The 27,692-nt window shown below is 32.7% G+C and overlaps 2 protein-coding genes across 3 annotated transcripts; one reads left to right on the top strand and one right to left on the bottom strand.

Moving 5' to 3' along the window:
• Positions 1 to 95: 95 nt before the first annotated feature.
• On the top strand, positions 96 to 5,538 carry LOC130991522 (mitogen-activated protein kinase kinase kinase NPK1-like). Of its 2 annotated transcripts, XM_057915784.1 has the most exons (18): positions 96 to 682; positions 791 to 829; positions 952 to 1,017; positions 1,103 to 1,213; positions 1,499 to 1,579; positions 1,658 to 1,735; positions 1,824 to 1,906; positions 2,163 to 2,244; positions 2,337 to 2,437; positions 2,590 to 2,629; positions 2,776 to 2,835; positions 2,921 to 2,970; positions 3,058 to 3,283; positions 3,401 to 3,631; positions 3,855 to 4,171; positions 4,257 to 4,324; positions 4,868 to 4,970; positions 5,398 to 5,538. In XM_057915784.1, the coding sequence occupies exons 1-17, from the start codon at positions 236 to 238 to the stop codon at positions 4,966 to 4,968; spliced, it is 2,181 nt and encodes a 726-aa protein (XP_057771767.1). In that variant the 5' UTR covers positions 96 to 235; the 3' UTR covers positions 4,969 to 4,970; positions 5,398 to 5,538. The 2 variants fall into 2 exon arrangements, with proteins under 2 accessions (XP_057771767.1, XP_057771766.1); XM_057915783.1 differs by lacking the exon at positions 5,398 to 5,538 and having other exon boundaries at positions 103 to 682; positions 4,868 to 5,343.
• Positions 5,539 to 24,896: 19,358 nt separating this feature from the next.
• Positions 24,897 to 26,231, bottom strand: LOC130991521 (protein FANTASTIC FOUR 2). The gene has a single exon (XM_057915782.1). It carries the CDS (start codon positions 26,041 to 26,043, stop codon positions 25,171 to 25,173), a length of 873 nt encoding a protein of 290 aa, XP_057771765.1. The 5' UTR covers positions 26,044 to 26,231; the 3' UTR covers positions 24,897 to 25,170.
• Positions 26,232 to 27,692: the final 1,461 nt, after the last annotated feature.

The raw sequence follows: 27,692 nt of genomic DNA, 5'->3' as shown, positions 1-27,692 counted from the left end.
TATTTTCAAAAGTATATGGATCAAAATGAAAATAACTAAAACTATCGGGGTCGAAGCTGTATTTAGCTCACTATGTTCTTCCATTATTTTATTTTTCAAACCTTCTTTTTCCCTCCTCTGTCTTCACTTTCTTCACTGAAATGAATTGGAAGTCATAAACAAGCCCTAATTTTTTCTCTCTCACTACACTAGTATCCTTGGTTTCTCTCGCTCTTCAATCCGTATCTCTCCGGCGATGCAGGATTTCATCGGCTCTGTTCGCCGATCTCTGGTTTTCAAACCTCCCGGCGAAGAATCGGCCGGGTTTGGGGGAATTGTCGAGAAATTGGGGTCGAGCATCCGGAAATCTCGAATCGGTATTTTCGCTAAGCCTCCGGTTCACGCACTGCCGCCAATTGCGACGCCGCCGCGGAGAAACGCGAGAGCGGAGCCGTCGGTGGAGGAGGAGCAACTGCCGCCGATGGAAGGATCGACTGAGGATGAGCCGCCGATAACTCGGGGCAGAGAGGACAGAATGCTGACGCCAAAATCTATGAAAGAGGAAGAATCGAAGAAGAGGAAGGAGGTCAGTGTGCCGCCACTGATCCGGTGGAGGAAGGGGGAATTGATAGGGTGCGGTGCGTTTGGGAGGGTTCACATGGGAATGAACCTCGATTCCGGGGAGCTACTTGCCGTGAAAGAGGTTGATTCCGTTCACTCCTTCACATTTTCGTGATTGTTTGTTTTTTTACTGGGATTTAATGTGTTGATTGGTGTCCTTATGCTTGTTGTTGTATCTTCACGAATGCAGGTTTCAATTGCGGCAAATAGCGCTTCAAAGAAGACACAAGTAATGTCGCTCTCATGAGCTGATTTTAGTCTTGATGTTCAACTATTTTTGTGTATTTCAATTGATTCTAATTCGATTGGAAAATTGAATTTAATGGATCATTGGTCTACTGATTTTTTCAGGAATATATAGGGGAGCTTGAGAAAGAAGTCAATCTATTGAAAAATCTCTCACATCCAAACATTGTGGTGAGGCAACACATCTTCTGCATTTTGATTGATCAGTGGGTTCAGCTCAACCTATGATCTAATTGCATTTTGTTTTGTTGCTCAGAGATATTTGGGAACTGCTAGAGAGGAGGATTCGCTTAATATATTACTGGAATTTGTGCCTGGTGGATCCATTTCATCTCTCTTGGGAAAATTTGGGTCTTTCCCGGAATCTGTAAGTTATTATGTATCTCTGCGTATAATATCTTGAAAGGACTGAGATTTTAGTTGATTTGCTTTCTAGACACCTACATCAGAGTTCTTGAATTAGTCATGTTGATTTTTGTGTAGCTTTATGCTGTCAACTTCTTGAATTTTATGCATCAAAGCTATAATTTATCATACTTCTCTTATCCTCTTTGTTTAGTAAGGGCTATCAATTTGCTAGGAACTTAAAAAGTTGTGGAGCCTCATAATAATGTCCACAGTATTCTAACTTCTACTTTCATTGTGCATTCAGGTTATCAGAAGGTACACAAACCAATTGTTGTTAGGACTAGAGTACCTGCACAAAAATAAAATTATGCACAGGGATATCAAGGTAATTTTCCTCATATTATGTAAGCATGTGTTTCTGAAAGACCTCGACTCCTAATTCAAGCAATTATAATCTTATCAGGGAGCAAATATACTTGTTGATAACAAAGGATGCATTAAACTTGCTGATTTTGGAGCATCCAAGAAAGTTGAAGCATTGGTATTCTTTCTTTATTTTATAGAAAATAATCTCTTTTATTTCATGTTACTGGAAGCTATATTTGAACTAACAATTATTGTGATTGAAGGCCACAATGACTGGGGCCAAGTCAATGAAGGGTACTCCATATTGGATGGCTCCTGAAGTTATTGTTCAGAGTGGTCACAGCTAGTGAGTAGAAAACACGTTTCTCTTAAGTATTAATTTTTTTTCATCTATGGGGACAAAATCATTTCGATTCCTATTTCTCCTTAGCAGATATTGTATCAAAAGCGCTTCTTGTACAAAGTGTGTTGCTGTTGCTTGTTCTTAGAGAACCTTCTCTACCCAAGAAACATCATTTTTTTTCCTTTTTTGGCCATGTAGATTTTGTAATTTTACCACTTGAAGTCAAGCTAAGCTCTTCTCTCTGGATAAAACCTTGCAGCTCGGCAGATATATGGAGTGTTGGATGCACAGTTATTGAAATGGCCACTGGAAAGGCTCCTTGGAGCCAGCAGTATCAGGAGGTGTCTATTTGTATAATATAAAACATGATGTTATTAAATTTAAACTCAACTATTTCGATTGTTATGGGTTCTAACTTTTGCGATCGTTTCAGGTTGCTGCTCTCTTTTATGTTGGGACTACTAAATCTCATCCACCAATACCAGATCATCTTTCTCCTGAGGCAAAAGACTTCTTGTTAAAATGTTTACAAAAGTATGTCTGGTGTATTCTTGCGTTTACTATTGCCTATTTTCATTTTCCTGCAATTGGCAATGAAGAAAAATCAAACTGAGTGTGGGGTTCTTTTATTCTATGTCATTTCCCTTTACTTGATTATTCATATTTGATTTCATAAATATTTGTAGGGAGCCAGACCTGAGGGCAACTGCATCAGAGTTGCTAAAGGTAGTATGCTTTCTGTGTGAGTCATGCGCCTGGAATATACACGACAAGTTTTCATGCTTCTGTGAAACTCCATATTTTTCATTCCATACTTGAATTGAGATCTCGTGATTGTTAATATGACACAGTTCTTTGCTTGTAATCTTCAGCATCCATTTGTAATTCGAGAAAGTCAGGACTCCCATCTTGTTCTTCGCTCTTCGCATCTGGTTAGAAAATGCTTGTCTCTTGCTATATATGTTCTTCACAGTTTTGGTGTATTCTATATTATAAGCTAGATATCTAAATCAACAGGAAAGTTCTGGAAAACGGATGGCAGCACTTGGGGTTGAAATTAAGAAGTCGTAAGTATTCCTTTGGGAGAATTTCTGTTATATCTTGTTAATAATAATAATTTAATTTTAAAACTTGAGGATGTATTCCTGCTGCAGAATGAACCTAGAGGCAAGGAGGTCATGCAATGGTCTGAAGGACGTTGGTGATTTGGGCGGTGCCTGTTGCTCAACCGTCAATTCTGAGCAGTACTCAGGAGGATCTTTGTGGCGTCCTGTCAATTTTGAGGATGATGATATGTGTCGAATTGATGACAATGATGATCTTGCATTTGGCACATCCACGAAATTCAGACATAGTCTCCTTTCTAGTGATTGTAATCAGGTTAAGAAGTAGGATATAAGATCGTCTTGAATTCCATATATTCTCCTAAATGTGAAGTTGATGTTTTCACCCATGAACGATGCACAATTGATTTTCTGCCTGGTCTTCTTCGTACAGAGTTTTAATCCAATGTGTGAACCCAATGATGATTGGGCCTGCAAGTTTGATGAAAGTCCTGAATTGACCAAAAGTGGAATGGAGATTCTTCCTAGTCAAATTGTTGAGCCTGGAAACAGATCTTTAGGTTCTGTTGAGGTGGACTGTGGCTTTACATTTCCAAGGCAGTCGGGGTCTGAAGATGACGATGAATTAACTGAAGCAAAGATCAGAGCTTTCCTGGATGAAAAGGTATTTACTGATGAAATTGTGCTCTTACAACTCAGCCTGCCCAAGAAAATATGAATCTGAGTGTCACAGATTGTCCAATTTGCCTAGTTTGATTTTGGCATCTCCTTTCTGTACACCAAAAACTAGAAAACTTCATTTTTATCCCCCTCTCCCCTCCCTCCCACCCTCTTATTTTCTCGGAACGAGGAGCAGATTCTTATATGAATTTCTACTGTATCTGCAGGCTCTGGAACTGAATAAGCTGCAAACACCTCTTTATGCATTCTACAATTCTTTGAATGTTGCTGGTCCTCCAAGTCCTGCTGGTGGTGGTATTGGCAACAAGGAAAATGTTTCAAGTATCTGCAATCTACCTCCTAAAAGTAGGTCGCCTAATAAGATGGCTAGTAGGAGATTTTCTACTGCGCTTGATGTTGAGTACAGCTTGAGTCCACGGAATTTCTCCAGACGTGCATCAAATATTGGTGATGTAAACTTTCGAACTTCTCAGGGTGCCAAAGAGCTGCCCTTTGATTATCAACCGGAGCCACTTACTCCAAGGTATGTAATATTCTTTAGCATTGTTATTCTCAACTTTCTTTTTCTCCTTCCAATTTCGATACTAAGAAACAATGTCTACGTGTAGCTCTAAGTTCAGTGATATACAAAGGAAATGGAAAGAGGAACTTGATGAAGAGCTTGAAAGAACCAGAGGCAAGTTGCATTTAGTTTCCTGTGTATATTAGAACTGCAAGTACACCTCTTCTAATGTGGGAGTCATTATCTTTGAGTTGTGTGGGGAAGCAATCTCTCAGAATGTGAAATGCGTTTTCTTTAAGATTTTACTTTTCCAAATTTTATTAGTGTAGTTGCTCTTCTTCAGCACAGTTGTCTAGTTGAAAAATTGGTGTGCTAAGAAGAGCTACAGTTAGGTGCTGCCAGATGACAACTGAAATCAAATGTGCTTGTTCTCAGTGCCACAAAATATTGTTTACAAGTCGATACTGATCACAGTTACTTCCTTCTGAATCTAAATTACCTGTCTTCTATAATTAAGTAGCTCATGTAGCCATGCTCTCTTTGAAGCTATATACTAGTTTTGGTGACTTGGTGTCAACGATCAGTTCAGTAACTCAGTAAAACAAGTCAGCAGTCACGTGCTTCTAGTACTAAATTGCTCATGTTTTACATGCCGTTTCTTGTATTCTTACCTCCTTGATTATACCACTGACCCGTGGTCTATCACATTTTCTACAGAACTCATGCGTCAAGCAGGCACGACCAAGACATCATCACCCAAGGATCGATTTATGAACCGACAAAAAGATCGGTTAAAGTTTGCATCTCCTGGGAAATAAATGTAAGTTTTTCGATAGTCAAGAGAGCATGTTCGAGTTGCTACCATCTCTCCTTCTCTCAAGCATATTTGCAGTTGGGGAGACGTTGAGAAAATGGCATGTCTGCCTGCCCTAGGATACATAGATCTCTTTTGGCATGAGTTTGAAAATGTCTAAAAAGAGATAACTATGCCTCTTAGTAAAAAAAAAAAAATCAAAGTCAAGGCACGCTACTTTATGGTAAAAACTATATCATCTCCTTGTTTATTGCCATATTTGTGCATAGAGCTGGCATCTTTGGAAAAAATTTACACTATCATCATACTACTATCATGTACGAACACTTGTGGTTCATCTGTCTCAACATATATATGAAATAACATGTCATTTGTGGTTCTTCTCTCTCTCTCTCTCCTTCAAGCTTGAGGTGTTGTCTTTATCTTGTTGCAGAAAACAAGAATTACAGAAGAAAGATTTGAACGAGGCAATTGTGAGTTTGTGATTTTTCATGTTTATTTTTTTACAGAATGAATGAATGGGCAATGTGTACTTTCTCACTATCCAATATATATGATCTGATTTTGGCTTGAATCTATTACTTATGAGTTATGATGTTTCTCCCAAATCAACCAACTACATAGCTTGAATTTCTAGGTATTTTTTCCTTTTGCCATTTTTTTTTCAAAATCTTCAAATTTTGAGATTCCAGCACTTGTTTCTACTAGCTAAAATAGCTAGAAGTTATAGTTTGTGCTTTGGAAAATGCCAACATTTAATTTGAATTTCCTTAGTTTGATTTTGATTTAGTGGGCTTTATTGATGTTACAAGATTAGGAAGTCAAGTCTCGAAATGGGCCGTAATTTTGCAATGGTCCTCTGTTCAGCCCAATATGTTGGGCTTATCATTTGGACCAAATGTTGTTGCAAGTATTTTGAATTCAAGCCCGGTTACTATTAATCTGTCTACCTTAGCCCAAAGGGTTATTATTCATTGAACATGGAAACAATCTTCCTACTTATTTTGTTTTCCATTTCTGGCCATCAATAAAAAAAAATAATGATAGGCTCATGGATTTCTTGATATAAATCCCACCAGCCCCCAATTGCACGATCTCGAGAAATATTGATTTCAAGTCTTATTCATTCATTTACTTTACCATGATTGATGCATGTGAAGCCAAAATTGGGTGTTTGGCTGAGCTTATAAGCTCTTCAAAACAGCTTATAAGTCGTTTGAACTCATTTAACGTGTTTGGCAAAATAAGTTTATTAACAGCTTATAAGCTCCAAGAGTTTATAAATTCTTCAGAAAATAAGTTTCTATATCCCAACTTATTTTTTCCATAATCTCATGTGTAACAATTATTTTATAATATTATTCAATTATAATTATAATTTGTATGTTCATCATATACACTCTCTTCGATTTTCACCCTTTAACTAAAAATTCTTTTTCTCTAAAAAAAAAACTAAAAATTCTTTCTAGACCTTATATAAATTGTTAAAGTGTTTGGATAATTGGTCTATATGAAACTACATCTTATAAGCTTCCGTTTAAAATAAGCATAGTTAAACGCTCTCTAAATTAAATGTGCTAAGAGGAATCTATAGTAAAGGATTATGGCGGCGATGAGGAGGAGTAAATCATGGGATCTCTAAGATCATCACACGTGTTCGTCCACAGGGCTGAGGGTTGGTGCCGATCACATCAGCGCTGAGGGTAATAAAGTAATTCTAAAATAAGCCGTGTTGGGAACATCATGTGTAACAGGGCTGTAACACAGGAATGAAGCGGAGACGTGCGGATATGACAGGACTGACCTTTGACTTCGGCCATTGCTGAAGAAAACGACAAAAAAACCCGACAACTGCTGATAATTACTGACGCGTAGGTTTTCAGGGGCTGTTAGCTAGTACATGAGGGACGCGTGCTTTGTATAGGAAAAGACTGAAATACCCCCGATATGATCCCCTATATATATCCCTTCTATTTGTATTTCGGATTCAGGCAATCATAATCAATACAACCGTTTATCTTTCCTTATTCCCATCTCTCTCGGGTATCTGCGAACATGTGATTAACTCCATCATAAACCGTAGAATCTAAGCCTATTTTTCTGAACTCATCAAGCGGCATTCCAAGATTTACAAGATCTAATTATGCAAGACAAAGCCTAGTTTTCAAAATACTAGATTATGGCCTATTGAGGAAACATACACAAAACAAGCGAAAACAACAAGGGAAAATGATGAGATATTTTCCACTCGATAGACAAAATATTCTTGGGTTGAATTGTGTGTTTGAATTCAAAGAAACGCATGATGTTGGCAGACGGGAACGTCACTCAATCAACGCCCCTAAACCCTCTCTCTCTCTCATGTTTCCCAACAAATGTACACGATAAAACCATATATTTCGACACGAATGATGGCCAAGATTCTTGAGATTTGTAGGTAGTTGGTGCAAAGTCAAAAGAATATATATGTGTTTGTTGGGAAATTGATGCATCCTTTGAATATGGAGAGAGAGAGAGAGAGAGGCATTAAGGAAAAGTTGGCTTCTATAGTGTGTGATAGATTTGGATTGGTAATGGTGGTTTAGGTTTAGTTTTAGGTTTTCCTCATGGATGTTCAATGAAGTGCATGAAGAGAAGGTTGTGAAAGATGAGGTGTGCAATTCTTTTTTTCTTTTTAATTCTTTTTTCCTCTCTTGCCTCTTTTTTTCAACACTAGGGCAAGCTTTTTATTGGTTGTGGGATGACATGGATTTTAACCAATCTTAGTTGGGTCCATTTTATATTGTGTTACAAGCAAAAAAAGTTGAATAGAGAGACCAAAGCATCATGTATCATGTATGAATCTTGAAATTGATTGAATAGAAAGATCAAAATTGGAGAACTATTAGTTAGATAGGGAAAAAGGGTTTAAAAAAGAAGTATATATATATCATTATAGTAACTTTGTGCATATGTCAGAAATTGCATTAATGTACAAAATGACTTATTGTTTTCAAGAAAGATTATGTACAACACATGGATCTAGATCTTGTTTCTACTCAAGCCATGAATGTGGTTTCTAGGGCCTATTCGATTATTACCCTTTTGCTTTTAAAGCATTTTCCACTTTGTCAAATTTGGGTGGTATGATCTTGATGAACAAATTCCTCTCATTAAAGCAAATCTCCTTCAATCTCTTTCAAATCCAACATATAGTGAGCAATCCCTTTCTTTTTGTCATTCTCAAAGACAAAATAAAAAGAAAGTTTTATTTCTTAGAGAACAAGTGATGAGCCTCTCTTGCCTTTGCCCCATCTACATTATAGATCCAAATGGATAAGCATTAGCATTCTAGTGGACATAAGTGAAAACCACCTAATGCATAAAAATAAGCACATGCACAAACATACATCAATTGTACAAATAAAAGAGAGACAAATAATAATAAAAGAAAACCCTTTTTCTAATTTTCAAATAATAATCAAAGATAAGTCAACATGATGCATCCCAACTTTAAAATTATTAGTTTTTTCTCATTTTACTATGTCACCTATTTTTCGATCAAATTTAATGCTAGAGTGGCCATCTGAAACGATGATATCTTGCAAATCGACACTGTTTTAGTAATCATCAGATTTGAACACGTAGGATTTTCGACAGTCAGCACTATATTTGACCGAAAACTGTGAAATCATTTCTCTACTCACGCTACACTTTACAGGATTTTTTAAAACACGCGTCGTCCCATACTATGCATATTTTTATGGGACGGAGGGAATATAAAGAAAGTATATCATATGTATGTATTAATATAAGATCTAGAAAATGGGGATATAAAATAAGGTTCACTAATTGGAGAAGCAAAAAGATGAGGTTTTGAGAGATGTAAGAAATTTGAGAAAATTGTGAGACCACCACTCATTTGTTTTATTCTTTTACAGGCAGGAGAGATTTTGTTGGCTCAGAGAATTTTCTGCAAGGATTATACGCAATAAAGCATAATCTTTCTTGTTTTGTCTGCCATTGCGCATGTCAATTCATCTATACTATCTCCTACAATTTCGCACAAATCATTTTTTCTTGCAAGTCAAAATTGATATCAACAATTCAATTTCTTTCCCTTGTCTCTTGGGGAGAGGCTATGGATACATCTAATCACCTAAATAATTAATTATTTATCACTCCAAAAGTAAGTGGATTATTTAATCGTTACCTCAATTATATATAAATTTATATAGGGTTAGGTTACAATGAAAAATGACCATCTTCGTGAGAAATGAGAATAACGACAGTATATAGTCTTGAATAAGCTGCTTGTAATACATGAATAGTCGCATGTTCTAGGATTCGAACCACCCAAGTTTGAATGGTTATTCATGCATTACCAGCAACTTATACAACCCTAGATATATATTGATTTATTCATATCAATTTCTCATTCTCACAATATATGATCGTTCTCATTGAAACCATTTCCGATGTATAATTAAATGAAATATGTCTTCTTGCCTGCAGTGTCTTTTTTTTTTTCTTTGGATACAGCTTTTGCTTTGTTTTGTATGTGCAACTTGTAATACATATATACCTCATAGTATTGCTTTTACAGTTATTTGTAGATATATGTTACTTTTGAATATGTAAATTTCTGAAATGTTATGGAGAATAAATAAATAATAATAAAAATAAAAAGATAATACGTGAGTTATAAAATTAAATACTCAAGCTCAACTTGGCATTTGGCATTTTGTTTTTGAGAACTAAGGTTCAACTTGCTTTCGAAATAATATAAATTGTGTTTAATTTCTTTTTCTACCAAGCTCATGTTTGGTCTCTAAAATTTATAATCGTATTGCTTAATAGTCAACTTATATTATTAATCAACCTCAAAATAATTATCTCCAAAAAGGAAAATCCTCTCTAATTTTTCTTAGTCACAACACACTATTATACAAATATCTGTTGCATGTATATATATATATATATATAGCATTAATGGTTTCGCATGTAATCCACCTAATATTTATCCAAAGCTTATTTTACACGTGTGCAACCGTACAACAAAGAGTTAAGGGGGCCTCCTACTCCAATAAAATTCGACAATACTTTGTCTATAATTTTAAAACACACACACACGCACTTATATTATATTATATAATATATAATATAAGTATAATGTGTGTGTGTGTGTGTGAATATTGAATGTTGTTTTCAGAAGCTCATCTATTTGGGCCTTTTAGTGGGGTCCAAGGAAATTTGATCACTTTGTATAGACAAATTGCTAACACCTTTTTTAAGTGTCAATTGCCATCAAGGCAAATGTTCGGTATTTCGAAAAACAAAATAAAAAGTTTTTATTTCTTTATAGATTCAGATCCATACTTTATGTTAATGTTTCCTTAATGACATATTCCCTCCGTCCCATATGGGCTGATTGGGATTTTTACAAAGATTAAAAAAAATTATTGGAAATGAAAATATATAAGTAAACTTCCTAATATGTTCATATTTATTATTTAATGATATATTAAAGATAGAGTAAATTAAAGAATTAAATAGGGATACAATAGTAAATGAATAAAAAACATTACTTTTTATATAAATAGGCCTATATAATTGGGACATCCGAAAAAGGAAAACAAGCATATATATAGGACAGAGGGAGTATGTATATACTCTTGCGTATCTGCATATTTTTTGATACGTTCCTTAAATTTATATACATTTCCTTATCCTTAGACACTATCTCATAAATAATTTTTACAATTTTATCATTATAACTTGTAGTACTGTTTACCTATAATTTATTTAACAATACACTTTATGTGAGACCATTTTCTTCACTATCAATACTCTAAACAATCTTTCATTAAAATTCGTCTTAGAAACACCTATGTATAATATATTTATGGGGGATGGAGGAGGTATATATTTATAGAGAGACAGAAATGATCAATTGAGAATTCACAAGTAATGTGAAAATTGAGAATTCGTCTGAGCAGTCGCAAACGAGTCATTTCATTTTGATGAACAATCGCAATCATTTTTATGAATAAACATTTTAGTCCGAGATTCGAATCCTGAAAAAAGACAAGATATTTTACATATTAAATAGATACGTCTTTTATCGATTATATATTAGTTTATTCGTAAATGACGTTGTTCATAATCAGAGGTGGATCCACTTTGGAGTATGCGGTGCAGCTGCATCCCCCCCCCCCAAAAAAAAATAGTAATATTAATATTAATATGTAAATATTTTTAATTTAATTTTTGCATTCCAATTAAAATATAATTTCAAAGAAAAATATAAAGTTAACTTAAAAATAAATCTTAAACTTCAAAATTAAATAATGTTTGGAATATATTATTTTATCATCAAATATTTTTATATTTATGATTATATAATTATTTATCACATTCTTAATTTGAAAATTTTGAATCCGCCATTGTCTATAACAAGTATTATTAGAGTGCTGACCTAATGCTTTAATGTTCCTCTTTTTATGCCGGTCAAACTCCATCATTTGATTTCTCTAATCAAAGTCTTCAATCATGAGAATTTAAAAGTTTGGATTGAAAACAAAAATGGGTTGCAATAAAAATTGGAAAATTTTAATTGTAAAAATCTGAAATTAATTTATTTATTCTGATCATTTTGTCTGGTCAAAATTTGTGATTTACATAATAATCTATTTATTCTGATCAAGAAATTTGTGAAAAAAATGATGTGATGGTACATGGCATCAAGTCCATGTTTTGAGCAAAATTTAAGTACCAACTAATTTATTTCCCTTTCTTTCTTTATCAAACTTCTAAAATACTATAACTATACATACTATCGTGTATATTTACCCATTATTAAATTAAAATTTTACAAATAAAAAATAAAAAAATTTAAGCAACCCTTGAAAGCACAAGACGTAAACTAAGGGCTGAACCTTATCAAAATCTATTTAGAAAAACTTCAAAGAGAAAAATCTTAATTAAGAAAGAAAACAGTGTATATTTTACAATACTTAACCGGGATTAATATTCTTGAATCGCTAATAACAAAATTAGTGATCTCACTTTAATTACACTTATTTTTGAATATTTGTGTACGTAGAATTGTAAATTTATTTAATAAGTAGTCGTTTCAAATCATTCTATTCTTGAATTTGTTTGGTCACATTAATTGTCACTAATGACGTGTCTATGCGAAAATCACTAACTTTGTACCTAAAAACAAACAAAAATATCGAATTTTTGTTTAAATAAATCAAAGAAAAATATCAAATGTATATTATTGGAGATGACCATATCCAAATATGACTCAAATTGCTGTTGCTTACCTAAATGACATCAAGGCTGCTAACTGGCTTTTCAGATTCTTAATTTATATACTTTTTTATGTATGTTTAATTTTATTTTATACCGTGAGACGATACTCTATATGATATACATCGACCAAATGAAATATAGGATATATGTAGACCATACATTAAAAATTAAATATTGTATGTGGCTTAAATCATATCCTATAATTATAGCCTTTTTTTGTTTCTTTTTTGTGCCAATCTATTTTTAACCAATTAATTAACTATTTTACAATTATAAGTGTTGATATATCTCTTTTAGACGTTGAAAATCAAAGCCTTAATGCTGAAGAAGAGTTGTGGATAAAGACAATGTGTATTGCAGCATGGGCACTAGTGATGTTCCTTTAATCTAGAAAGAATTAATATCATTTTCTTATAATTTTTTTGGGTAAGAAAATAAATGAAAAAAAAAGTATTCAATTCAAATGGGGAAAAATGTCTATCAAACAAGTGCTTTCTAGTTAGTGGTTTCAAATATTGTTTGTTTAACTTTTTATTGCTACTTTTTTTTTTCGTTTCATTGCTTAGTTAGTAAGTATAATATATGTGCACACTAATTTGATGATAATTTCCAATCAATTAGCCCTTTTTCTATGGATAAGTTTAATCAGTCAGCTATTGTCTTATTTTGTCAAATACATATAATTAGCCCCTTTTTATAAATTAATTCAAGATATTAGTGAGAATTAAAAATCTTTTATGGTCTTTAATTTTTGTAATCTTGCGGTTCTAATTGTTTCACTCATTTATTATTATAGATTATGTAAATTCTATCAGTAAGGTTAAAATAATAATTTACTCTTGATCGTAAGGATATCAATTTATTATGAGAGCGTAGATCGATTGACCTATATAAACAAACAAAAAAAAGAACAATATCTTCAGTGTAATTTATTCTGAATTGTTCTAAGATAAATGATCCGACAATTTATTAGAACTATCGTAAAAATAGAGTGAATTGATCGGATTAACATTCTTGCAGTATTTTGTATTGTGATCTATAAAAAATTATTAATTATTAATATTACATATATAATTACAAGGTAATGCACACATATATTTGCCCTTTCCCTTTTTAACTTTCTTAAAAAGTTTGATGATTAGGCAAACATTAGGCCATTTTCGTAGAGCTATATTTCGACATAAGGGCTTGCAAAAGCATACCTTTCTATCAAATTTTCACAACTTTAAATATAATGATGCCATATTCAATTTGTTACTTCCGTGTTAGTTAATTAATTAATTAATTATGCAATTGTCCTACCAAACCAACCATGATGGATCTCTTTTACATGTTTTCCACGTGCGCAAATACATGTGGATAACTAAACGTAAGGTGCACAGGCCATTGATTTGAATTTTAGAATAATATGTATTGATATTATAAAATGTATTCATATCTATGCATTCACTCATTTCTAACTCAGATAACATTTATTTTTTGAGAAAATAACTCATATTGTTAAATACTCCATCTATCCTGAAAAAAATAGTATTTTTTTTATCATTTTGAACCGTCCACAAAAATTAATCAATTTCTATTTTTGACAATTTTTTTATCGCATGAGCTCATTCCTCCATTCAGAATAATAAATCATCATTATTAACACTACTTTTAAAGTGAAATCCTTCTTCATTCACACTACACTCAACTATTTTTATTAAAATTTGTGCCGTTTCCTTTTAGGAGTAAATAACCATGAAATTACAATATAGTTGGGGCACGTACGTATAAGGGCGACTTAATTCTTTTCTGATATAATTTAAATAGAGATATTAATAATTAGTTAGAATTATAAGAGGTATATGAATATAATCAATTAAGGTGTGTTCTACGTATTATATATATATATATATATATATATATATATATATATATGTTGTGATAATCCTTTCTATAATACTCCCTCCGTCCCAATTTTTAGTATCCATTTGAGAGTGACACGAGTTTTAATAAAGTGATTGGGTGTGTTGTGAGTGGAATAAGAGTCCCACCTTTTATGTGAGTGTTAAAATAATTAAAGTGGAGTAAGTGTCCCATTTACTTTTACTTAAAATAGAAATAGATATTAAAATGTGAAACGATCAAAAAAAGAAAGCTGAATACTACAAGCTGAGACGGAGAGAGTAATTAAATAAGAAAGTACTAGTAGTTACTCGAAAAAGAAGAAGAAAGTAGTCGCAATTTATTTTTTATATTTTTAGATAAATTTATTTATTAATGATCAAGTTGGTGAGCTACAAAGTGGGAGGAATATAAATAGGTAAGAATAAATTTGAATTAGCTGTAATGTATCTGGATTTATTAAAAATAATATAAATAAGGAGTTTGGGAAATACAAGTGTTACAGGTGATAGAGTGGGCTTGACAGGAACTATGCTCCACCACCCAACTCTACTTTGGATTATTTCTCCAATCCGTACATTATTTGGAATTGGTGGGGTGACTATCACACAACTAAATTCATCTTTATTTTATTTTATATTAAGATTCATCACACACATTGTTATCTATATTCGGATTCAATATTTTATGAATTTCTAGTACGAATCCGAATAAGTTACAAGAGGCTTGAAATTTATTCCTATAATCTAATATTTTATTCATGCATTACAAGAGGCTTGTTTGTATATTCATATCGAGTTATTTGTTATTGTTCTTTTACATGATAAATTTGAATAAATTAATATCGGTCATAAGATTTGAATATCTGATGCTCCAGATTTCTCACGACATTTGGCCCCCTTCCCCCAACCCCCCATTATATTGATGCTTAATTTGTGAAGAAAGTGCTATATCATCAAGAGTTTGTCTCCAGTGAGACCGGTCTCATGGATGAGACCGATTCTTCAGGAGAGTGTAGGGCGGGAGCCCGGCTTTGGTCGCAGAGTGCAAGACGCGAGGGAGGGCAGAGTGAAGGGTACGGCGGCGGCTTTGTCAAAGCCGCGACAATAATTATTTTTTCTTATATCAATGGTTACTTTTTATTACGACAATAATTACTTGAAAAAAAAAAGTATAAATTCTCGTGAGTAAAAGTAACAATTATTGTGAAAAAAAGTAACGTTTGACAAACATTACATTTCTTCATATCGATTATATTTTTCACTACAACAACAACTACTTTGAATTATTCGGCTAGTGACTCGCGACCCGCGCTCCAAGCCTCCAGCCCTGCCCCGACCCGTCACAATACACTCAATCTCACATGAGAATTTTACGTAATCATCAATAATTAGGATCTATTTAATGTAGGCCTCAATAATCTTATCTACCACAATAACTTCAGTTTTTATCAGAACGTCGTAAAAATCACATTTTTTTGTGGAAACTGAGAACCCAAAATAACGTATAAAATTACTGCATTCAACGTGAAAATAACTGCACTAAAACAAATGAAAAAAAAATCACATCTTTTAAGATTTAAAATTTTGTTATTGAGAGAAAGAAATATCTAGCTAGGTAGGGTAATTAATATAAACCCAAAAAGAGAGATGAGATGGGCAAATGGCAATGGAGTGAATGGACGATCTAAGTCCACGATCATCATCTGCCTTCCTCTTGTAGTGTATGTGTGACAACAACTTATACATAAATGGTCATTAAATGCCAAATTATTTGCATATCTAGGTATGGGTAACAAATCCTTACCAATTCAAGGACTGATAAAGACCTCAACATACCACTTTTTTCATCTCTCTCTTAATTCTACTGCTTTCTATAACAAGAAATCATAATTTAATAATCAATCAATTGAGATCTATACACGTCACTACACTTAAATTAAGCAACGACGTGGATCGTATCGGGATTTAATACTAAAATAATAAGTAACAATTTTTAACCTTTAGATCATCAAGATTTATTACGGTTGGTTAATCATTTTGTTAAATGAATTTAAGGTCATGTGTTCGAATCTCATAGAAAGTGAAAATTTTAATTTTCGAAATTCAGACGCTTACACGGTGAATTCGAGCGTGTTTTACATAAAATTCAGACATTTTTGTTAGTTTGTATTTTACTATATTATAATTAAGAGGGGTTTATAGCTTAGCTCAAACTTATAGAGTAGTATATGGCAGTGAAGCTTTCAATAGAATATTCTGGTATATCTAATCTTATTCGTTGACCGTGAGTTGAGGCTATCTATTTTTTAAGGTTTTAAAGGATTTTTTTAATGGTAAGAAGGGTATACATGTATTTTTTTTTAATTTAATACTCCTTCCGTCCATAAAAAGTAGATCTAGTAAGAAACGATACATGTTTTAATAAAAATAATTATTATATTGTGAATGAGAAGAATATCTCACTTAAAAAATATAATGATAATTAATTGTATACGAGTGGAGAATAAGGCCTACCATGTGATAGATATTTTTCAAAAATAGAAATTGATTAATTTTTGTGAACATCTCAAAATGATAAAAATTGACTATTTTTTATGAACGGATGGAGTATTAAATAAAAAAATATATAAGAGTACACACAAAATGAATGTTATTGAATAGAAAATGAATAAAATAAATAACGGTATATGCATTTTTACGATAATACTTCGATCATGATGTGAAAAAAGGAAAGAGAAAAAGAAAGTGGCATTTTACATAAAATACATATGAATTGTCCAATTTTTAGTGCAGGAATTACGAATCGATCTGAACGATTGATCTTTATATAATCTATGATTGTCATTTGAAAATAAGCTAATACAATGTATTACCTAATAATTATAATGATATTAAAGCCTTATAGTATATATATAAAAATTATTATTATATTTATTTAATTTAATTATCTATTTTTTCATTTAAAAGAAATATCGTAATTTCTCTCTCCTATTATATATATATAATGGTATTCTTTTCTCTTGTTTCATTATACACGGTTTATTTCTTAACATCGGTGTTCAAACCTTATAGCCTATTAAATTAAAACAAAAGAAACATATAATACTCCGTATTATGAAAACACACACACTACAATGATGAATTTCATAAGAAACTTTTTCTTCTCTTAATATTAAAGAACTATGTTATATATATATATTTTAATAGGCTATAAGGTTTGAACACCGATATTAAGAAATAAGCAGTGTATAATGAAACAAGAGAAAAGAATACCTTTATATATATAATAGGAGAGAGAAATTACGATATTTCTTTTAAATGAAAAAATAGATAATTATATGTGTTATGCTATAGATTCACTTTTATTTTAAGAAATGACCTATTAAAATACAAGATTCAAATAAAAAAATATTCCTTCCGTCCTAATGAAAGCAGTGCACTTTTTTTCGGCACGAGATTGAAAGAGAATAAGATTGCAATGTAAAAGTGTATAAATGTGTGTGAGACCATATTATTTGTAGTGTAAAATTATTATCAAAAAAAGAAATGCATCACTTTCGTTGGGACGGCTCAAAAAAGAATACGCACAGCTTTCGTTGAGAATGTGCCACGTAGAAAGTGTGACTTATTAATTTGGTACAGATGAAGTATGTAATAAATTGTTTGCACGCTTTATTATATAATTTCGTACATTTGTGCATCGCATGCTATCGGACCATTTTCTGCACTATCGCGGAGTCATGACATGACTTATGACGAATTGGAATAAACCACATAATTTTGGATTTTTTTTTTTTGTCATTATCCCAAATATTTATTACTTAATTTAAAAAAAAAAAGATGAAAAATGAAATATAACAAATTGTTCTGACATTCAAAGTTAGCAGAAAGTCGCTTCTTATTTTTCAATACAAATATTTTAAATTTCACAGAAGTATCGTTCTAATATTACGAGTTCGTAGCATTCACGGTAGTTGCTTAATATTTTGCAGTGATTTGTTATATTGTGTTATTTTTTCACCCCTTTCCCTTTTGAAATTAATTTTCAATTTTGAGTTTGAACACAACTCAATTTGATTAGAACAAAAATTCAAAAAATATGAACCAAACTTTAAATTTTGGTTCGATTCAGATTGTATATTTAAATTTCGAATATTTTGCGCACTCCTAACAAATTTCGTACAATCTATCCCTACTTGTACGATAAAAAAGAATAATCTCACATCCACACACATGACCATATACCACCGGAAGTGTCACTTCGTTTTCGAGGGTTAATTAATTATTATTTTTTAATAAAATCGTAATTTAATGAATATTCTTTTTTGCTACTAGCTACTAAAAGAGAAATTTTAGTACATCGAATGATTTTTTTTTATTAATTTTTTTTTACATCGAAAATTATACTACAATACCAAACTTATTAATGTTATTATTACCTTAACACGCAACTATTATATAATATTGCTTTGTGTAATATTTCAATGAGAAACATGATTGTGACTTGTGATTAATGATTATAGTCTATTAAAATTCTACTAATATTCAAAGAGCTATTTGGATTCCAATTTAAAGTTGATCAGGTGGGCGGCTTCCACCTATTTTTAGGACATAACAGGAATCTTGGAAGATTATTTTGTCTCCAAGAATCATTTGAGACAATTAGACAAATTTTATATATTCCCATCTAAAATGGGCCTACATCGCATGAAATATCATACATTTCCATGTTTCCTGCATTATTACTCACCAAACTTCTTAATTGAGGCAATTAAGCTCCCACACCTGCGGAATTAATTAATTAATTAACCCTTTAATCTGTTAAACTAATCACTATATATATATGTTTAAATCACATAATTAATAAAGAAATTTTAAAGACCGCGCGACGAACCCAGAATCTCAGGTTTTGGGCATTAACCTCCTACCGCTAGGTCAGCACACGCACACGTCACTCTAGATTTTTATGTCACTGTTGAGTGTGTTTCATTTCTCGACATAACTTAAATATGAAAAATCGGTATTGAGATTTTATGTAATATTTAAAATTTAATAAATTTAGCAATTATTTATGAGATTTAAGAGAGAGAATAAAATGGTAAATAAAAAATGGTGTGTAGCATATATATATATATCACTCATCTAAGTGTGTGTGCGTGTGTGTGTGTGTCGGCTTGAATTAACAAATTATTGAATCGAACATAAATCATGCTCCGCTGATATAGAAATTGAGCAAAAGACAAAAAAGTTGTGATGCAGACTTAATTAGCTAAATTAAGGAGGAAATGTCTAGGAAAAGTTGGACTTTTTCAGCACATTTATGTATCCTAAATTGACAAATTTCCCCGACAAAAATTAAAGAGAATTAAAATAAAATAAAATAAAGCTCCAAACGTTAAGGATCGGATTGAGGGATGTTTCACTATTTGGCTTGATGAAGTGTATTTGCGATAAAGTTGTCGCACTCAAATTTCAGTCACGTTAAATGAGTGTTTATCAAGAAATATTTGTCTCATTTGATGATACTATATATCAATCAACCAACACAAATTACAAGAAAATTTAATTTTTGAGTGGCTTGATTGGTAGAATGAGTAAAATCGTGATTAATAGGTGAATAGCATATTTAACACAAGTCTAATAAAAAAAAGAATTTACATCTCATAATGCATGCGAATAAATTGAATTCTAAATCTCGTCGCTAATAAATTGAAGTATGCATTGTTTGAATATCCTTTTAGAGACATTTCGTTAATACAAATCGCTAATAGATTGAAATATGTATTGTTTTGAATGTCCCTTTTAGAAATATCTCGTTATCTCAACATGTATTATAAACCTAAATATATAAATGAAATCTTGGAATCTGAAGGGAGCGATTTTTTATTTTTATTTTTTACATTTTGTATGAGTGCAATTAATTTCACGATGAATACAACAATTTTACACATCAGTACAATTAATGTTCGAAATTATCATTTTAAATTGTGATTTTCGCTCTAATCAACATATAATATATGCAATTTTAACACATCTAATTTTTTCAACAAGGCCCGTCTGATCAAAGTCATGTGATGTGGAATTGTGGATACATTTATTTGAGTTGTATTTTGTAGAATATCAAATATAAAAAAACGATGTGGATTACTTAGATGGATTATGTTTGTGTGTGTGTGGGTGTGTGTGTGTGTGTGTTTTTTTTTCAATGGCATGCAGATCCTAATAACAAACGAATTAATCAATTTCGATTATTTGTGTTTATTATCATAAAAAATTAAGAATGTTATACTAACAATAAAATGAAAAACAATATTTTAATTGCAACTATTAAAATGTCATATAAAAATTACGAAAGTATAGTAATAATAATTAAATCCAACACTTTTTATTTGAGAGGTAAATCCAACAATTAATTAACCCTTTATTTATTACTAATTATTATCATGAACGCAATCAACATAGATCTCTTACGCATACGAGTTTCCACTTCTTAATTATGATGTATTGACGGAGTCAACTCTCCGTCACCGTATTTTTGCCAAATTCATTTTATTTTATTTTTTCCAATTCGCTTTCAGTAAAAAAAAAATGATAGATTTTAATTTTTAACTCAATTTAATTATTCATGATGTCATTCTTTGGTTTTTAGTTTTAGTTCTTTAATTTACTTCTTTTCTCACCTCTTTGGTTATTGTATGTTTTCTCGAAGAAACATATATACACATATATACTTGATAGCTAACATGCCAATTTCAAAAGGCAAGATAGCAACTTTTATATTTAATTATTATTAATTTATTATACACCACTAAAATTTGTGGACTATGTAGTAGTCAATTTTGGAAAAAATTATTTTTAGCCTAACGACTTTTATTTCTCAATAATTTATTTTCAACATTTAGCTTTTAATTACTACTAAATTATTCGTAAGTATCAATTCTTTCTAGGTGTTAGCTTGTTAGAGCCTCCGCAATGGGCTCGCGGGCGCGCCCGATCGACTCGCACCGCAGCGCTTATGTTCGAGCTAGGCGCGAGAAAAAAGAGAGAGAAAGTGTGTGAGAGGCGCTACCGAATATAGAAAAAAATAATCAGATCTCGCACCAAGATGGGGCTCGACTGCTGCAGATGCGTTCTTAACGTAAATGCACTGCAAGAAATTTTGTCGAACACCGACGGCATCGATGAATACATATTCGTCGTTGATTATTAACGATCTATCAGTCGATGGTGTTGGCGTGCCCGCAAAATTTAACGCTAGATGTTCGTTAGATATCTTGTAGTGATCAACTAGTTGAGATACAGCAAATAAAGATTTTGTAGAATAGGGTTTGAGAAAAGTATGTAAAGTTGGCAAAAAAATAATAAAATATTAATAGTGAGATTTGACTCTCATTCCCATTTGACATCGACACATCAGCACTGAAACATAATATTATAGAAATGCCTACAGTCAACAGAGGAGCAATTTAGTGTATACAATATGATGTAGTGTGCACCCAAAAATTAAAATAAAATATAATGTATGGAAGAAAATGGGATAGTATTTCTTTTTAGGAATGGAAAATTTGGTTATGATGGGCTTTTAGTATTTTTTTGAAGCCACACACAAACAGACCAATTTTGACTTTGCTAAGGCATGTCACCGGCAACATAATATCCTCACCGACCCTACTATGAGCATATGTTAATCAAGATCCAATTCTTTTGCATCACTTTTACTTCTTCCAATCTATATTTATACGATTGCAGCTTTTATTTCATTTGTTAAAGTTTTAGATATGTTATGTTTCTTCATTTTTAATGTTAGTTTTTAAGAGGAGATTTTCTACCTATTATTATTACTAATGTCTGTTAACTGATGGTCATGCATGCGGTTGGCTTGAGCAAATCGAATTGATGAGTCAGGCGATGCAAGCCCTGCAACTCGAGGCCCGACTCATGCATGCCAACGAGCTGAGCTCATCCGGTGTAAATGATGGGGACTGTATATTACACACGTCAAACTTTAAAAATAAATAAATTTGAAAAAAAAGGCAGCAACGAACATCGACGACTAAATGCTGATATATAAACTACATCTTCCACAAACTTTATTCACATCAATTTTCTTCATTTTTTCTTCAACTTTCATTCTCTCTCTCTCAAAATGGATTCACTTTACTCTTCTTCTTATTCGTCTTCTTCGTCTGATTGGGAGTCTGAGAAAGTAGTAGAAATGGTTTTCAAGGCGCAAAAGATTGTTCAAGAACCAAGCACCCCAAAGAGCTATCTCCAATAGGGGATTCGTGAGGCCGCCCATCAATGGCTTCTTCAAGATTATTTCAAAGATGATACAATGTATGGCCCAACCTTTTTTAGACGCCGTTTTCGAATGAAGTAGGAGTTATTTTTGCCCATTGTTAATGGTGTCCAGTGGATTGATTCTTACTTGGGGCACGATGCTATGAGCGGGCTTGAACTCGCTCAAGATAGTTTTGACGAGTATCTGAAGATTGCGGAAACTATGAGCTGGCTATGCCTCAAGAAGATTTGCAAAGCAATTATCAAGGCATACATCACCGATTATTTTGGAGTGCTTCAAGCTCGCTGGGGAATCATTAGAGGTCCAACCGAGAGATCATGATGGCATGTATCATCCTGCACAGCATGATTGTGGAGAATGAAGAAAAATGTGCTCTAAACTAGAGAGATGGCGATTCGGGAAACAAGACGTCTAGCAATGGCTCATCCGATGCTCGCCAATCACTCTCACCTAGCTTCAAAGACTATTTGCCTAGAGATTCAGTTATCAGAGATAGACGGTTGGATGCATGACTTCAATAAGATATGATCGAATACATTTGGCCATAGACCTCTTGGACCAGAATAGTTATTTACTTATATGTTTATCTTAATTATGTTTAGTATTTTTTTTTGTATTTTTCTTTTTTATGTTAATGTAATTGCATGGTATTTCAATCAATGTATTTTATGAATTTAAATCAAATGAAAATTCAATAAATCAAAAACTAATTCATATGAGTCAACATGATGAGCCAACCAAATGCAATACATAAATGGGCCAAAAGCATGGATGAGTTAAGTATTGACTCAACCAATGTGGATGCTCTAAGTGCGTATAATGATACTATAATTATTAATATATATATATATATATATAGGGGAGGGCTACGGTAAAAACACTTCTTAAAATATAAATATAAACGCTTTTTAATGTACGAATTTTATCCAACAGGATTACGAATTCATCAAACATAGTTACGAATTATGAAAAATAATTTTTTGCTACCTTTGGGATTCGAACCCTGGACCACGAATTCATCCAACAGGGTTACGAATCAACCGTAGATCTTGATGATCTAAGGGCTAAAAATCATTTATATTTTATACACTTAAGAGTGTTTTTATTCTAGCCCTCCCCTATATATATATATATATATATATATATATATATATATAGGGAGAGAGAGAGAGAGAGAAAGAGAAAGAGAGAGGATCCGTTGAGAAAGCAAATACTAGTTTTGAACGTATTCATAATTAGGATATGTGATAGTCATATACAAATATTTCAAATAAAAATTATCTTAACATAAATAAATGAAATATAATTCCACCAACATGTAGTGGTTTGAGCTAACAACTAACCTGAGTTAGTAATATCTAATTAAATTATATTAACAATAATATTTTAATAATTCATATAAAAAATATGAGAAAGGACCTAAACAAACAAGCTATCACATACAAAAAAAATCATAGAGAATTAAAAACGTAAATTAAAAGTGTGTTTGTAAAGAATTCTACATTTAAACTAAAATTTTACTAGTTTCTTCTGAGTCCATTGCAAAAATACCTTACAAAAAAATTTAATTCAAGCTCCCATATTAGATAAAGAAAATTAAGTAAAATTATAAAATAACAACAAAGTTATATTAAATAACATTATGAGAATTTTGTTGTAGAAAAAAAGAATTCAAAAGGAAAGTTCATTATATACATAATATATATATATTTTTTTTTTTATTTAAATTTCAGTGGACCCCAGAGTCATTGTGTAGTGTATATACATATATAGCACATCTATCATATAAAAATTTAGAATTCATATGCATAAATCATAATGAATAGAAGATACATACTTGCATTCAAATTTTATAGTATATATATATTTCTTAGACTATTCGAAATAGAGGATTCAACATGCATGAGAGATTGATAGAGTAACCCCTTTCAAATTATACAAAATTGAAAACTTTATAGTATTTCTTAGTATGCATGGTATAATTTGTGCTCCATCGAATTTATGCTTGTGGAGAACCACATATATATTTATATATATACATGCTTTTGCAACCCTAGCTATGCAATAAATTAAATACTCTTCATTTATTTAATTATGAGAATAAACGCTTAAAAGTAATTGAGGTCAACTTCCTTTCGTATTGAAAGTGACATCTTCTATAATGCAATATCAATTTCAAGGTGGAGCTTAATGACATCTTTTTCTATTAATTCAATTTCTTCAATGTGTAATCAAAAAGCTGAAAAAACAAATTGTCGCAAAGTGATGTCACACGTAATCGGGAACTAAACATTAAATGAATGTATCATTTAAAATATTAATTAAATTTGGCAGGTGGCTGCATGCACTTCATTCATATATCTCTCAATATATTCTTGAATTTATTGTTATATTCTGTCACACCAATTTCCATTTAATGCCATTTAAATGAAAATTGTCATTCGAAAAATATTACTACATTAATTAATTGTCAAAGGGATTTTTAGCTAGGGTGGTAAAAACATGCAAGATCATGTCCAAACTCCAATGTCCAATCATCACAAATGATTGCCAAACCACACCCCATAATTCCAATCCACCCCAAAATAAAAAGCCAAAAAAAAAATTAATTAGGAAAAAAAAGAAGCTCAAATCCACCCCCCAAGAAAAAGATCCAACAAAAGTAAAATTTGTAGATCCAAAAAATCTTAGAAAAATTAGGTAAAAAAAAATTATTTAATTAGGAAGTTGCGACCCAAAGCGTTGCAGGTTTCCAGTTACTGCACAGTTCTTGGCTTCCATGGCCGCCGCCTTCTTTGCACCTACTAAACCTCTGAAATTTCTCCAACAAATTCATTTCCCCATCCAATTCCTCCTTCTCCGATTCAAATCCGATTCTGGGCTCCTCAATTTCGCCCTCCGCGGCGCCGCATTCGGCCGCCTCATCACTTTCCTCCTCTCCGCCGCCGCTCGCGGCGGCTGCGGCGGTGGTGAAGCAGAGCTTCAGCCTGCCGTCGCTCCTCTCCGCGTGGAGGTAGGAGTTCCTGAACGGCCCCTCCACCGCGTCTATGATCAGCCGGCCGCCGTCGCTGCGGCGGCGCACCTGCAGCGAGCTCGCGCCGCTCATTGTCGTCAGCGGCGGCGGGAAGTTCTTGATTTTCCGGCAATACTTGTCGCCCGTCGGCGAGGTTCTCATCTTCTGCCTGCAATCGTCGAGCGCGAAGGCTCGGTGATCGTCGCCGGAGCTGGAGGTGGGGCTGAGCGGCGGCGAGGCGGAGAAAATGCTGCTGCAGTCGGAGAAGGTGTCGGAGCCGGATTCGCTCCCCAAATTCTCGGTGCATAATTCTAGGGATTTAGGGCTCAATTTCGAGTTCTTGGATAAAGGGTGTGTGTAGGAGCAATCTTTATTCATGGGTGATGACGATTCTTGAAGATTGTTTTGGAGAAAACCCCAGCTTCCGAGCTCGAGGTGATCGCCGGCGGCGAGCCTTCTGCACGGCTCCAAGGCGGCGGGAGGCGGCGCCGCCGCGACTCTGAGCTTTAGGGTGGTGGTGGTCTCGGCGAGCTGTGGCTCGATGCAGGAGATGAGATTCTGGCAGATTATAGTCGACATGTTGGTTTTGTAGTGAGAGAAAAGAGTTGAAATTTATAGTGTTGTGGATGATGAACTAGGTTTGTTTTCTTGAAATTTTATGGTGAAGTTTTAGTTTGTAGAGAGAGAGAGAGAGAGAGAGAGAGATGAGAGAGGTGAAGTAGAGAAGATTGGACGAGGGATAAGCGAGGGATGGGGGCCAATTTGTAGTGTCGAAAAGTGCTGTGGAGATCTTGTGTTTGTGCTGTGTGTGTGTGTGAGATAGGGGGGTAGGGGGTAGGGTGGGGTGGGGGGGGGGGTGCTTTTTGCACCACTTGAATTATACAACTATTAATATGCCACGAACAAACATTTTGAGGGGGAAAATAAGGGGAAATCACTAGTTTGGAATTTGGGACTATGAGAAGAAGTAATATTCCTTGCTCTCCATATAGTGATATAACTATATTTGTGTCACTACTCAAATATTATATATATACATATATATGACTTTGTCTTCATTATTGTGTACTCACATTCCACATTCTTTTGAGCATTGACTAGCTCTATGTAGGACATCTAAAATGATCATGTATATATGGAAATTATATATATATTTGGAGAATTATGATAGGGTCAAGATCCGAATATAAATTTGTCTACTAATATATTTCACTCATTTCACGGTGAAATGGTCTCATGCACACAAATTTTTCGTATTTTTATATTAACGCACGTATCAGATGCTTCGTCTGTCATGTTTTTACACTTCACGGGTGCGGAGTTTACATAGTAGTCATCTTCATTATAACTTGATTGTTTTTATTAATTTGAGAAATTAAGGAATAATATTAAAATTATGAAATGATAATGTGGCAATGTTTTTGTCATAAATTAAGATGCAGCTACTTTTGAAAGTTTGTGTTGATTACAATATAGTTGGGAAGATAATGAGGTGACCATAGAGGAATTATTTTGTCAAAATCGAAGGGGGCATATCACATATACAAGTCCTGAATACAGTGGCGGATCTACGTGGGGCAATGGGGGTACCACTGTACCCCCAAAATTTTTCCTCTTTTAGTAGTAATATTATATCCCCAAGCCCCAACCCACTAGTGCCTTAAACTTCTCATGAATATATGTTTGGGATTTGGCCCACTAATTAAAGTTTAAAACCGCAACTGCTATGATAGGGTAACAAAGATAAAAAGAATTACACACATCAAATTTGAGAGAAATTTACGAGATAGAGTAATTATTGATTTTAAATTCATCATGTCCTCTATCTAGAATTTGATTCTTTCATCTAATTATAAGGTATTATATATTTTTTTTTGTTTAAATTAGGGGTAGTATATAATGCATCTAATCTATTTGATAAAATGACTTTGTAAATTATATTATTGCCTATTTGATATGTGAACTCACTTATGTTTTTGAATAATTTTAAATTTATTATTTTTTACATTAAATTAAGTATTTTTATATTTATGTTTATGAGATTATTTTTTCGTACCCCCAATTTAAAAATCCTAGATCCGCCACTGCCTGAATATTGTCAAAGATCTTTTAGGGGCAAGTATGGATCCAATGTGAAATATAGGACAAAATATAAGTTCCTTATTATTCACATGATATTTTAATAAATACAATAAATTTATATATGTGAAGGATCTTTCTATATTCTC

Source organism: Salvia miltiorrhiza, chromosome 7 (assembly GCF_028751815.1).
Source record: "Salvia miltiorrhiza cultivar Shanhuang (shh) chromosome 7, IMPLAD_Smil_shh, whole genome shotgun sequence".
NCBI lineage: Eukaryota > Viridiplantae > Streptophyta > Magnoliopsida > Lamiales > Lamiaceae > Salvia > Salvia miltiorrhiza.
This window is presented reverse-complemented; position numbering and strand designations above follow the sequence as displayed.

Excerpts from the sequence above, each read along its gene's own strand:
- LOC130991522 (XM_057915784.1), top strand. The coding sequence starts at position 236 with ATGCAGGATTTCATCGGCTCTGTTCGCCGATCTCTGGTTTTCAAACCT. Across the intron at positions 2,438-2,589 it reads TTGTTAAAATGTTTACAAAA|GGAGCCAGACCTGAGGGCAA; the intron begins GTATGTCTGGTG and ends AAATATTTGTAG. Across the intron at positions 4,325-4,867 it reads AGAGCTTGAAAGAACCAGAG|AACTCATGCGTCAAGCAGGC; the intron begins GCAAGTTGCATT and ends CATTTTCTACAG.
- LOC130991521 (XM_057915782.1), bottom strand. The coding sequence starts at position 26,043 with ATGTCGACTATAATCTGCCAGAATCTCATCTCCTGCATCGAGCCACAG.